The following is a 14,048-nucleotide window of genomic DNA, read 5'->3' as shown; positions in this document are numbered from 1 at the left end:
ACCTGCGGCCCATTCCAGCCATTTCCCTTTCCGTGAGGAAATCACTCGATCGTTTGAAAAACACGCTCCATTTCCCATGCCGCGAAAAGTCGACTGCAATGTGTTCATGCTGAGTCACGGACACGTCATTGTCAAAGAAGAGCAAATATTGGTAATTAGACACCATCCGGGACTATTGTCAAGGCAAACTCATTATTGTTACTTAGACACCGTCATATAGGTGCGCACACAAGGGAGGGGGGTGTGCCCTCCTTAATCGCCAAGTCTGCCCCATACATTTACTCTGTCGGACCTGTTCCGTCATTGTTTACAGTGCATTGCAATGGCCAAGCAGGTTTTTTAGACCCATGAAGTTGTATTCCAAGAACTGTTGACTTTGAGGCACTCTTTTCGGGTTCCTTTTTGCAGTGACAGTAACCAAAAAACAAATCTGTCACATTTTCTGGGGTCTAGAGAGAATGGAAATTACTCCGGAAGCGCGATGTTACATTGATGCTCCAGCGACGCAGTGACTGCCTTCCGCTGCCGGTACTCACGTGGTGAACAAGGAAGGAGAAAACCTCAGGGTGCTTGCGAACGTTTCAAAAGAGTACTCTCTTTGTCTGGGTGAAGACAAGACCTCTTTTTGAAACGCTGGCAAGCACTCTGAGGCTTCACCCCTCCCTTGTTCATCCATCCCTGTCCACCCATTGCCCTCGACTTACCTGGCATAGTGCAGACCTCAGACTGCACGCCGCGAGAGGTTGCCATGAGGTCCTTTCCTCCCTTTGCTGTTTGCTGTTCGATACTTCGAACTTCTGCTCAGTACGTCATTCAACCCACCGGCTACCACTATTGGGTTTCTTCCCTGTTTCGTCACCTCCAACTTCTGTTTCGACTCTTGTATCACATCCTTCAACGTGTGGCCTGGAAACATGCCCACCTGCACTCTTTTATCCTGCTTTGCCCTTTCAGAAATTGGTGCCTTGCTACTGCCCATGTTCGAGTTACCAGCGATTATGACCTTGGCTTCCCATATCCCCTCTGTCGCGACTAGAACCTCTGCGCTCTAGTGCACCTTATTTCGCTGCACTAACTCCGCCGGGTTGCTTCTGTCCTCCTCCTCGCGCAGCACATGAGTGTGTGATATATTTCTTTATGGCCCATACTCACGTGCTCAACATTGAGCGGTGCCGCTGACCTTTATGCCGCTCATAACTTATCTTCCATCACCTTCCGCCTCTCCCTATCCTACTGCAGTTGTTTTCTAGCTCCTCGACCCGGGACATGAGCTTGCTGCCACCTGCTAGCATTCTAGCTACCCTGGCGCCGATTACGTGCACCCGACACAGGAACAATTAAGTCTCCTGCTTGTGCCTCTTCCTAGGTTTCGAATCTTGTCCCCGCTCATTTGTACCAGTGTTCGCACTCTTGGCACTGTTATGGCCGTCAGGTTTATGGCCGTCAGGTGACGACAACACTCGATGCCATGCTGCGCATGAAGACGACCACCCAAATGACAACGTTGCATCCTTCTTACAACGCGCCGAAGCTGCACGCTAACTCGCACTCGCACGGCCTCGCATTCAGGACCAAGAGGGCCAGGACGCGCAACGCTACAACCTACGAAGGCGGCTTGTAGAATACCTCCCGGGTGATCTTGTCTGGGTTTGGTCCCCAATCCGACGACGCGGCCTAAGTGAAAAGCTCTTGCGCCGCTATTTCGGTCCTTACCGAATTGTGCAACAGCCCTGAATTATGAAGTCGTCCCTCACGAGACTCAACAATCTCGACGCCACCCCCGCTCCGAGGTGGTCCACGTGGTTCTCCAGAAGCCCTACTACGAAAGGGCGCACTAACTCTTCTCGAGCCCAATCCTGCGTTCGTAATGGCATCGGGTCGGTGCCTTCGGAGGAGGGGGCTAATGACGCCAGCGCTCGTGCAGACGAAAGCGCCTTTGAAGAAGAGGAGGAAGTGTGTGTGTGAAAGTGTTCTGGAAGCGCACGTCCTTGGCTACGCCGCTGTTGACCCTCGGCCGCTTATTACCAACGTGACAATATAACTTGCCAGCGATGCTATTGTTCCTTAAAAGTTCGACAATGTTTTGTGAAAGCATTGAAAGATGAGTGTAGTGCATCTTCATTGGCATATATTTGGGTGATGCAGGGAACGCTAAACGAGACGTGTATTGAAGCATACATACAATGTCGCAAATGTCAACTTTGCATGTATTTTTCTGCTGCATAAATTGCGGCCACAGCAAGCATGATTTTATAACCTAGGCACTTTTTTTTAAAAGACCGGTTTTTGGTCTTTCCAGAAATGTATATCTTCAGCATCTGTCATGCCAATATCAGCACAGTCTCAATCTTCCTCAAGCATGCTGCCTTGCATAAAAATATTAGCCAGTTCAACATCAAGCGCCCATATCAGCATTGCTGCACGATGTTCCGCAAGATGGGCTCACTTTATAGCCACTTAGCCCGTGAGCATAAGAGAATAAGGGATTTGGGGGAACCCGCTGGCATTGCTGTTGCAACACAGAAGGTTGACCTTGTTTGCACTGTGGATAATTGCATTCAAGTTTGCAAGGATTACAAGTCGATTGTAGCCCATTTAAGGTAGCACATTCTTCAAGGCATGAAAGTGAAGTGCCCTTTTCCCAGATGCCGAAGAACATACAAGAACAAATCATCCTTTTCCTCGCATATTTCTTGTTTGCATGGGCGAAACATTCAATGCATGTCGCTTCCTCTTGCACAAACGTCGAGCCTTCCATCAGCTGCAGTTGCACACGACATGTGTCTCAGTTGTACTTGCCAACAGTAGAAATGGCGTCAGCCATCCCAGTCAAAAAAAACCATTGGAACCAATTGGATTTCCAATGGGTTCCAATTGGACGAGTTCAGTTTCCAGTTGGTTCCAATTGGAATGGTGTTCCAATTGGATGGTCCAAATGGACTAACCAATTGAACCATTTGGGTTTCCAATTGGTTCCAATCGGAATGGTGTTCCAATTGGATGGTCCAAATGGACTAACCAATTGAACCATTTGGGTTTCCAATTGGTGAGCCCAATTGGTCTTACCCATTGCATCAATTGGTCCGCCGAACTGCACCCAATTTATCCAATGAATGTTTGCATGTTTGACGAAAAAGGTAGAACTAATATGGTACTTACAATAACAGCTATCAACAGCTTATCCTAATAAATTGTACTCATCACCTATGCCACCACTGGAGCTGAAATTAAATTAAATATCTGCGCTCAGTGGGCAAGCGCCACCGGCCCCAGCATGAGAGCCTAATAAACTGGGTATATAAGTTGGAGTAGAAGTGTGTTCTCTGGATGTACATATTGAGCTAATGTATGCTACTAGTGCCTGAATGTGCAGTGTTGCTTGTGTGTGATGCATGTGTGTCTGTTGGCTTTGATTTCCATAAAAGCATGTTAATTTCAATTCCGTAGAAAAATGTTGATTGGTACTAGGCACAGTGTCTCCTTGCAGTCCTCGTATATCAGTTTTTCTTTTGCACATTTTAATATGTTAAGTTGTAGAAATATTCATCCAAGATCCTAGAGCATATTATTCAAACATTTAGCTACCTTTCTCAATGAACGTAGCATATTTGTGAATATTTTCTGGGTCAAATAACTGCCTGGCCTAATGGGTCCAATTGGCTAGTCCAGTTGGATCCAATTGGTCGGGGGCTAAAAACACAACTGGAACCAATTGGTTCCAATTGGGAAATCCAATTGGAAGCAATGGGAATGTCCATTTAGTTCCAATTGGAATGTCCAATTGGTTCCAATGGTTTTTTTTTGACTGGGATATAGAAGGGGAGATATTAGATGGTCAAGCAGCTTGCTCCGAAGACGACGCAGGAAGCAGTAAGAAGGGTGTGAAGGAAGCATTTGCAAACTTGTACATCAGGCTACTCTCTGAATGTCATGGCCTTCGTGCACTGTCCAGATTATTGCAGAAACTATACATGATATTCAGAGTGCTAATCTCTGTGCAACTGCCTCCTGTTTGAAAGACAAACTCAAGAGGGCAGGTGTAGGTGACGAGGAAATTAACAAGATTGGGGATGATGTCGTTAAAGCAGATATAACCTCTAATCTGCACAAGGCACCTGATGGAACGGTTCGTTCCCAACATAGTCGCGCATCATATTTTGAGGAAGAACTGCACTATGTAGCGCCAGTTGCAATGAACCTAGGCAAGAACAGAAAGGGGAGCAGTGCAGCCTTTCACTATGTGCCTTTGCTAAAAACCATTGAAGCTATGCTAGAGAACAATTCTGTAAGAGCAGAATGTGACAATCCACTACCTGCCACAAATGGTGCACTGGCGGATTTCACCGATGGCTCGGCTTTTCAGAATAATTCTCTTTTTCGTGACCACCCTGAAGCTCTAAAAATAATACTTTTTCAAGATGCATTTGAAGTTGTTAACCCCCTTGGGTCTGCAAAAAAGAAGCACAAATTGTTGGCTGTTTATTTTTTGCTCGGCAACCTTTATCCTTGAAGACGGTGTTCAATGGAAACCATCAAGCTTTTCTTACTCTGCAAAGAAGGCGACTTTGTGTACTTTTTCACCACTGCTAGATGATTTGAAGGAGTTGGAAGCTGGACAGTTCTGCACTGAAAAAGTAGTCTGTCTGATTGGAACAGTGGTTGCAATTCTTGGTGATAACGTGGGTAATCATGGAGTAGGCAGATTTGTCGAAAACTTCAGCACAGCACAGCACATTTGTCGATATTGTCTGGCGGGAAGGGACAACCTTTTTTCGGCAGCAGCTCTGTCAGGCGTCTGAGATACGGACAAAAGCCAGTTATGAAAGTTCTCTTCAGACGTTGCACTAAGAACATGGGTGCTGAAAATGGGATAAAGTTCGACTCATTATTCAATGAGCTTAAGTACGAGGTCTGTTAGAAAAGTATCCGACTTTATTTTTTTTTTTTGCGAACACCTGATGGATATGAATCAAGCGCGCTTGCATCAGCCGACCTTGAACCTTCGTGCGCATGCACGAATTTTTTCCCGCCTGCCGATAGCGTCAGTCGCTGGGACGCAGCGTTTTAGTGAGGTAGTGCGCAGTGCTCTCGTCGGTTTTTATTGCAAGGAAAATGGCGGATTTACAGGAGCAGTGCTGCTGCATCAAATTTTGCCAGAAACTGGGCGACAGCCAAGTGGAATCCATTCGGAATATTCAGACGGCTTTCGGTGACGATGCTATGAGCAGCACACAGATTAAGCAGGGGTACAATTGGTTTAAAGACGGCCGCACATCGGTGGAGAGAGAGCCACGCTCCGGTCGGCCATCAACATGCCGAAATGGCCAGGTCATTGCCGAAGTGAACGCTGTGGTGATGTGGGACCGTCGTGTGACTATCCGAGAAATTGCGGAAGAGGTGGACATCAGCAATTTTTCTGCACATTCCATTATCACCGAAGATTTGGCCATGGAGAGAGTTGCGGCGAAATCCGTGCAGCTGCTCATGGTGGAGCAAGATCAGCTTCGTGTTGAAGTCTCACAGGACATGCTGGATTCTACAAACAGTGATCCCGACTTCATCAACACCATAATCACTGGTGACGAGTCTTGGGTGTACGGGTACAACCCGGAAACCGAATCCCAGTAGTCACAGTGGAAGCAGTCCACGTCACCAAGACCAAAGAAGGCCCGCCAAGTGCGCAGCAATGTCAAAGTGATGCTGACTGCTTTCTTTGACTCCCTCTGTGTGGCACACCAAGAGTACGCACCCCACAGGGTAAAAAAAAAAAAAATGACCAAAGAGTACTGCAGGGATGTTCTCCGTCGCCCTATGTGGTGTGTGCGGAGCAAGAGACCGGAGTTGAAGTCAACAGGAAATTGGCGCATCCATCACGACAATGCTCCTGCACATTCCTCGCACTTGATTCAGACTTTTTTGGCGAAAAACCAGGCTCCTGTAGTTCAACAGACTCCTTACTCTCCTGATATGGCCCCCTGCGACTTCTGGCTGTTTCCTAAAATCAAGAGGCCATTGAAAAGAGCGCGATTTCAAACAAGAGAGGACATTATGGCTGCAACGACAGCTGAGCTAAACTCCATTCCGAAAGGGGCCTTTTCGAAATACTTCCAACAGTGACCGCTGGGAGATGTGTGTGGAGTCCCAAGGGGACTACTTTGAAGGTGATTAGGTTTACAACACTCGAGTTATGCCAGTTTTTTTTCTTCAGCCAAAGGTCGGATACTTTTCTAATAGACCTCGTATTTTCACGTCTGTGCCCCTGGCCTTCCACCATCTTTAACGCATGATCTCTTTGAAGGTGTTGTTTCTTTAGACCTTGCTTTGTATCTAAGCCATTTGGTTACTGTATGCAAATGGGTTTCAGTGAAAGATTTGAACCAACGAATATCCCGCTTCCCATTTCAATACAGTGACCTGAACGACAGATCATGTGAATTTCATTTAAAAAAGACACTCAGTGGTCACGCCGTCCAAAACTGGAACATGCTGCACTTTGTTCCATTGTTTTTTTTTTGGAAACGTAGAGTCCACAGAGAACGAAGTATGGCAACAGGTTTTACTCCTTTCCGATATAGTGCAGCTCATTACAGCGCCTACAATTACCCGTGCTATGGTGATGAGACTTGAAGACGTTATTGAAGACTACATAACAGGCAGAGCAGCTCACTTTCCTGACATTCCCATGAAGCCAAAGCACCACTACTTGCTACACTATCCTTATCTAGTGCTGCAGTTTGGACCTCTTGTCAAAATGTGGACGTTACGTTGTGAAAACAAACACAGCTACTTTAGAAAGTGTGCAAGAAGTTGTCAGAATTATAAGAATCTTACACTCGCGTTGTCTACACGCCATCAGCTCTTCGAAGCATATAAAGGTTCTGATGCTTTCGATAATGCATCTGCATATGTGCCTGAACTTTATGATCCCGAAGTAAGAAGCCTTATAAGTGGGGCTTTTTTCGGTCAAGAGGTCATATTCACAGCCTTCCAAGCTACTATTCGGAGTGTTTTGTATAGGACGAAAATGGTTGTCTTAATTTCCCGAAATGAAGGTGTACTCGTCTTTGGTGAAGTTGTGCTCATTCTTTCCCAATGCAAAGAACATTTTTTTCCTTTTGAAAACTCTCAGGACATCTTATGAGCATGCAATGATGTATTTCAATATTTTGAGCACCGACGGTCCAATGAGGTGTATCAATGTGAATTCTTTCCTGAGCTATGTGCCACTATTTCCGTACAAGCCTGCATGCAGCAAATATGCCGTTTTCGTTCTGAAACATGCTCCACTGGATGCACTTTAATTTGAGCCTCTACTGTCACTCCACATTGATTAGTCTTTCCATCTCTGTTCGTTTTTTACTGGCAGGTTAATGGCAATGGACCTGGAAAGGCTTATTGCTGAATGGATGCCCACTTCGGGCGAAGAAGACGTCGATCAACTGGCTGCAAAACTGCGGGAATGTGGTGTGCAGTGCTTAGAGCATCTTCAGTACATCGAAGAGAATGACTTGGTGTTTCTCAACCCTGTGAACAGGAGAATTCTGCTCCAGAGGAGGAAGGCAATAACGTCTGCCCCACAAGCTCCAAGTTCATCAATGGACAATGAAGCTTGCAGTGCTGCTGTTCCGGAAAAAATGATGATTCCATGGAATGCGCTTCCAGCCCAGCTGATCAAGTCGTGCGAAGAAGGTAAAAGGCCACAAAAGCAAGATTTAAATGAAATGGTAAGAATCATGAGCAGCAAGATACTTGAGATCACACCGAAACCTGGACGGAAAGTACTAAGAAGTGTCGCAAGTGAAATTATTGGGAGATGCCCGAACAGCTTTCAGGATTCGCTTAACGAAACAGTGATCGCAAGTGGATTAGAAAGCTTACTCTGGAAATTGGAAAATTGTATCAATAACAAAAAAGAGAGCAAGCTGCAGGCGCACTCGTTCTCCAAGTCCAGATGACTTGGAAGGAATACAACCGAAGAAGACAAACGTGCAGAGAGACTCGTATGGATGCGTGTCTTGGGCGCCCAAGTTACCTGATGGTGAAACTGCTGAACGGCAGGAAAAAAGAAAGCTTCCTTACTGGAGCAGTTCGCCGCCGCAGTGGCTCAGTGGTTATGGTGCTCGACTGCTGACCCAAAAGACGCGGGTTCGATCCTGGCCGCGGCGGCTGGAATTTCTTTGGAGGAGAAATTCTAGAGGCCCTTGTACTGTGCGATGTCAGTGCACGTTAAAGAACCCCAGGTGGTCGAAATTTCCGGAGCCCTTCACTACGGCGTCTCATAGCCTTAGCCGCTTTGGGACGTTAAACCCCATACACCATAAACCTTACTGGAGCAGTTCAGGCTTTCATTTCGCAATGAAATGCTTATCACTCGGCTGATGTCGGAAACCTACGCTTCACAGCGACTGCTGATCAAGATATCAAGAAGCGTAATAGATATCAAACAAAACTGGCCATTTCTGTTTGAAGAGCGGCATCCGAATTCTCACGCCAGCGTCCTACTGGGCTTTAATATGTCAGACGCTTTCGACAAGAGCCTGCAAACTGTTGGAAAGCAACTTTTTTGGTATGCTCACAGCCAGGTAAAAAGGGAAAACGCCAAAAAGTGCTTGAATGCAATAGAGGCATGCAAGACCGAGAGAAGTTCGGCTGCAGCTGAATATGAAGGCACCCCGCTGTTGTTACTTGCTTTACTGGATGAAGAGGAAGACCTCTGCTACAAAGTTTTGGAGGTAAGCGTTATGATTAGTTGAGCTCTTGCATAAATGTTTGCAGTAACAAGCCTCTATTAATTGTAATAATAAAGCCACAAAGATGAATGTCATAACAGTTCTTTTGGTACTGCCATCCACGTTATTCAGCCGGGCCGCTCGACTTTTCTGAGTGTCATAATCAAAGTATGTTCGCATTTTGAGCCGCTTTTTTCTAGTCGACAGTGGATGTTGTTACGGAACTTCAGTAGCTAGAGAAGTAACAGATTAAAATTGTGCAGTAAACTACGTGATGTTTTCCAGTTTTTAGGCTTTCTCAGTGCTTCTATTCAGGCATTAACTTCCATATTAACAATGTCTACCTACATTGTGCGTTTACCATAAATTTAAATCAGCTGTTATGCAGGCTACTGCTGTTAACACATACTATGCCCTTACCATCAAGGAGATGGCTGCCGATGATGACCTGGGAGACCTACCCTGCTCGCCATTCATCTGTGCTAAAGGTAGTGCTGTTAATTTGTATAATGACAGTCACGTCATAACAGTACTATATTTGTGCAGGATGCAGCTTTCTCACTGTGGCGTCCTTTACCATCACCATTGACGGCCAGCCAGTTTTTGAGGCGTCCACTCCAGCGAAGGCCTTCAAGATGATGTTCGTGTCTCACTTTGCCTTCAACATTGAATACCAATTCGGTACGAGCCGGACCATGGACTTCAACCAAAGGTAAGAACAGGCTCTGTTCTTTTGTCAATAGCTTTTTGGGGTACTTTAGCTAAAGTGAAGCATCTATTTTGTAGAACTGTGTGCTTCTTCCCAGCAACAATTCACTGAGCTGAAGAAGAGTGCGCCATAAAGAGCAACATTCTTGTGGCCGGCCAAACGTAGGCTGATATTATTTGACTGCATTTAGCTTTATTTTGACTTTGGGGAAGAAAAGGGACTCCTTTTACCAACATGATTTCCGGTTCCAGAGAGCCAAGTATTGTTCGTGCAGAACCATATTTTACATTACAACAAATACCTTCCTTTTCTCTTGCCAAGGAATGCTTGTTTGAAGAACAACTCTGTCCTGCTTACCTGAGCCGCCCTCCTAAAATGTTAGGTAAAATATGAATTATTGTTCAAACACGTTTGTGAGAAAAATAATGTTTGAAAAATGGCCAGATAATAGCGTCATGTTGATGGCACATTGAAAGCCTGATATTTAACCACAGGTTAAAGTGGTTTGGGAAATGGTGAAACTGCAGATTGGGCTGAGAACCAAAGCACTGAAATTATTTTAAAGTGATTGTGTTTTGAAATACCAGTGAGGTGAATAATTTCTTTTTAAATCGTTCTAAAGTGAACTGAAGTTATTATGCGCTCTTGACTAGTTTTAAAGTTAACGAGGGAGCTAAAGGAAAGTCTTAGGCTGGCAGCTGACGTTTCAAAGGACGACTTTCAAGGTGAAAGTCTTGTATGCCCCATTAGGAAAATAACCCAGCGTCCATGTCGGCTAACAGAAGTGGTCTAGAAAAGATCAGATTGGCCAGGCAGGTCTGTCCCATGTTATCCCCCCTGAGACCACTCAGCAACCGGTGCCAAACTGGAAAGGGCGAAATTCCCAGGAAGCTCCGCGTACACAAAGGAATTAATGTGAGCTGAAAAGAAAATGTTTAATTCAGAGAGGGTGGGAATCGAACGCTGGACCTTCGGATTGCAAATCGGGCACGCTACCCTCAGGCCACGAAGGCTTGTGGACCCAGTGAATGCACGATGCATTTAGTATACTGTGACCGTTAGAGATAAAAGACAAAACAGGAAAAAACAAAAGGTAAAATTAAAGGAATAAAAATCAAAGAAATCAAATACAGATATAAAAAATAAAGCAGATCAAACAAACAAAACCCTAAAAGAGATAATATATGGTTTCGTCTTAACAGCATGTAAACAAGTTTAAGGGCCCTTTATAATTTTTATGTTTAAAGGGAAGCTGAAACGGTTTTTTGAGAATTCAAGGTTATTCAAGAATTCGAATCTATCTAGCTTCTAGATAAACCATGCAATGTATTTTTTCACTAGCATTTAAAATGGTGACATAATCGTCGATTAAAACCGTGACGATGTTTAGGCTTCTCCTCACTACGTTGGAGGAGTGTGAGGAAACTCGGCAGTGACGTCATTGTTGCCGAAATTTCGATGTCCGCTACTTACGTCTGCATGCTGCTGTACGTCGTCAGATGGCGCCAAACAATGCATTGTGAGCTTCACCTTCGATGGCGTCGGTTTTCTTCCATGGAATGACCGTTTCTTTGCTGGAAACGTTGTCCCGTCATACGTGACGTCATTATCGGGGCCTCTGCCCGTCGCTGTGCACTTCAAAGCCTGAACGCCGAAGACCACTTTATTCGGCGATTACGCCACCATTTCAAATGTTAGAGCAAAACGATTTCGCAGGCTTTACCTGCACATTTCGCACATTCGGCAGCCTTAAACTCATCGAATTCGAAAACCGCTTCACTTGCTCTTTAAGTTCAGTCTTCCATCCTGACCCCTGCATATTTCGCGTGTTTGGTAATTTTGTCTTTCCACCTCTTCCCTCTGTGGATATAATGTTTCAAAGAGGCGTGGCAGTGAAGGCCGCTGAATGCAGCAGAAAACCTGTCTCAAAATTAAAGTTGTATGATATAATTGTGGTCTTGTAAGTAAAGCCAAAACTGATTTGTTTTCCAGGGCCATCGCTGGAATAAACCCTGCCAGGGGCACGAAAACTGAGAAAACAGAGAAGAAACAGCACTCTCTGACCAAAGGTCGCCGCACTCACTAGGGCACTTGCCAAGAATGACTTTTAGTAACATTTTATTAGTTCGCTTGCTGAATAAGACATTTAGCTGCATTTTAATCAACCACGAATGGAAATATGGCACTCTAAACACTATGGCACTCTAAGATGTCTCCACAAAAAAACAATGATGGTAACGGGTTTCTACGCCGCAAGGGCATCTTTGACTAATGAGCGCCGAACACTAGGCAATCGGTCATCCCTGGTCAGACGGTACAAAGCACATTTGAGTTCTTAAAGGCAGTAATGACCTACAAAAGGATTTGTTCCTGAGCAATTTGGTCGTTCTAGATGCAAACTTCGTACACAGCCTCGTGACCTGTCTTTACTGTGTGGCGTTCATTTGCTGGCTGTAGTTTTATTGCATCAATATTGGCCTAGCATGGTCCAAGGTGAATTGAGGGTCCGCTACAAGAACAATGTAAACTAAGCAAAGCGAGAGTTGTACCACCAATTTATTTGTTCTCTGCAGCAAGTATGTGATCAGTAAATCAGTTTTGTGGACATCAAAGAAGGTACAGAAAACAACAACTGATATTTCCAGCTTTTTCATTGAATGTATCTGTGAAACACCAAAAAGATAATTCCAACACTGCAGGAAAAATATATATGGAGAATAGAAAATGATATATATTTTCTGCATTTTTATTTATTTATTTTATTTATTTAAAAATACTGCAGGCCAGCTTTGGTCCAAGCAGGAGGGGCATGAGAAAACACAAATCACAACACCACGTGAAAAAATTTCATGTGACACACAGCAAAAATGGCACTTAAAAGATGAACATAGCAACGACAAAAAGAAATACATGCTGTTCCTTTTTAGTGAAGTAAAAATGTTTTTAGCGCCTGTCCTACGTCAGGAGAGTTAAAAATCGATTCAGGGAGTGCGTTCCAATCTGTTGTTGTTTGAGGGAAGAAACTGTGCTTAAATGAGTTTGTTTTAGCGAAAAGAGGCTGTAAGGAGTGCTCTCTAGTATGGCGGGTCCTTCGAGAAGTGGAGTGCTTGATGAATGAAGGGGGAGAAATGCTCAGCTTGCCTGAGATAATTTTATGAAAAAGAAATACGGTTAAGTTTTCTGCGCGTACGAAGCAACGGAATGCTATTGTCTTTCATGAGCTGTGTTGGGGAGGCACACCTTCTATATTTATTAAAAATGAAACGTGCTGCCTTCTTCTGGATGAGCTCTAGTTGAAGATATCTTTGTTGGTGTGCGAGTCCCAAATTTATTTCTTTTTTTTTCTTTCTTTATTTTCACATCAGATATACAAAACGTTTGGAAAAACTGCTGGGACAATAGCCGAAGATAGTATAGGCCCAATGTACACATTTGTTATAACAGCAACAGAAGATACCAACATGAAACTCGGTCATAAATGATTAGTGAACAAAGTAACAGCGAGCAACATTCAACAGCAGACATAAAAATATTAACAAACATAACCCTCAATCTTCGAAAAGTAGAAGCGCTTAACTGAAAACAGGAAATTGTTAGCCATTTTAATTTCAAGTGGTACACTATTCCATACTTTCGCCCCGCAATATTGAATTAGGCGCTGACCGTAGGCGTTTCGGGTTACAGGGTAATTAAAATTAATATTGCTTGCATTTCTAGTACTCCTATTAGGCAATATAAAAATATTAATTGAAAGCGGGTAATTATTTTGTATAATGTTATTTACTACCATCGCGATTCTCATTTCATATAACAAAGGAAACTGCAAAATCTGTAACCTATTGAACAAAGGAGCACTAGACTGATACCTGTCCGAGTATGTTGTTATTCGCAGTGCTCTTTTCTGCAAAGAGATAACTTGATGAACGTAAGATCTGTATGTACTAGCCCATGACTCGCAGCAGTACGTCAAATGACAATGAAAAAGAGAAAAATAAATGATCTTCAGCACAGATATGTCCAGCAACCCCTTTGTTCTGTGTAGAAGGTAACAAGCTGAAGCAAGCTTGGAGCACAGGGTATCAATATGTTTGTGCCAATTAAGGTTCGTATCTAAGGTTACGCCGAGGTATTTAATGATGTCAACTTGCTCAATTAAAACGTTATCGAGGCAAATATGTAATCGTGTATCTGTGATATGTTTGGGCCTTGACCTAAACAGGATGTACTTTGTTTTCACAGCATTTAATGTCAATTTATTAGCCTTAAACCATGCAGAGATGTTACTTAACTCGCGTGTCTTAGTCTCAATTTCAGTTAGAGTTTTGCCTGTAAAAACTATTGCAGTGCCATCAGCGTACATCACCGTTTTTGAATTCTGCATACAGAGAAGAAAATCGTTAACATAAATATAAAACAGCACAGGGCCTACAGGCAGCATGCCTGTAACCATGCCTGAAGAGTATTCAGGTTTGGATCTGACAAAAGTTTTGTAAGCCAAAAGCTTAATACTTCTAGGAGTATGTTTTAATTTACGTCTCAAGAAACAAAGCTGAGAGAAAGCGGCTGAATAGATCTCAGAAATATGAGTGCCCCACGTTAATTGGTTGTTA

The 14,048-nt window shown here is 44.0% G+C and overlaps 1 protein-coding gene across 1 annotated transcript; it reads left to right on the top strand.

The window, feature by feature from the left end:
- Positions 1-8,162: 8,162 nt before the first annotated feature.
- LOC149351627 (uncharacterized) lies at positions 8,163-13,137 on the top strand. The gene is made up of 4 exons (XM_089577067.1): positions 8,163-8,732; positions 9,157-9,217; positions 9,276-9,441; positions 11,431-13,137. The coding sequence occupies exons 1-4, from the start codon at positions 8,361-8,363 to the stop codon at positions 11,522-11,524; spliced, it is 693 nt and encodes a 230-aa protein (XP_089433193.1). The 5' UTR covers positions 8,163-8,360; the 3' UTR covers positions 11,525-13,137.
- The last annotated feature ends 911 nt before the right edge of the window (positions 13,138-14,048 follow it).

Source organism: Amblyomma mixtum, chromosome 3 (assembly GCF_055824585.1).
Source record: "Amblyomma mixtum isolate Tamu chromosome 3, ASM5582458v1, whole genome shotgun sequence".
Classification (NCBI taxonomy): Eukaryota; Metazoa; Arthropoda; class Arachnida; order Ixodida; family Ixodidae; genus Amblyomma; species Amblyomma mixtum.
The sequence above is the reverse complement of the archived record's forward strand: the minus strand, read 5'-3'. Positions and strand labels throughout refer to the sequence as shown.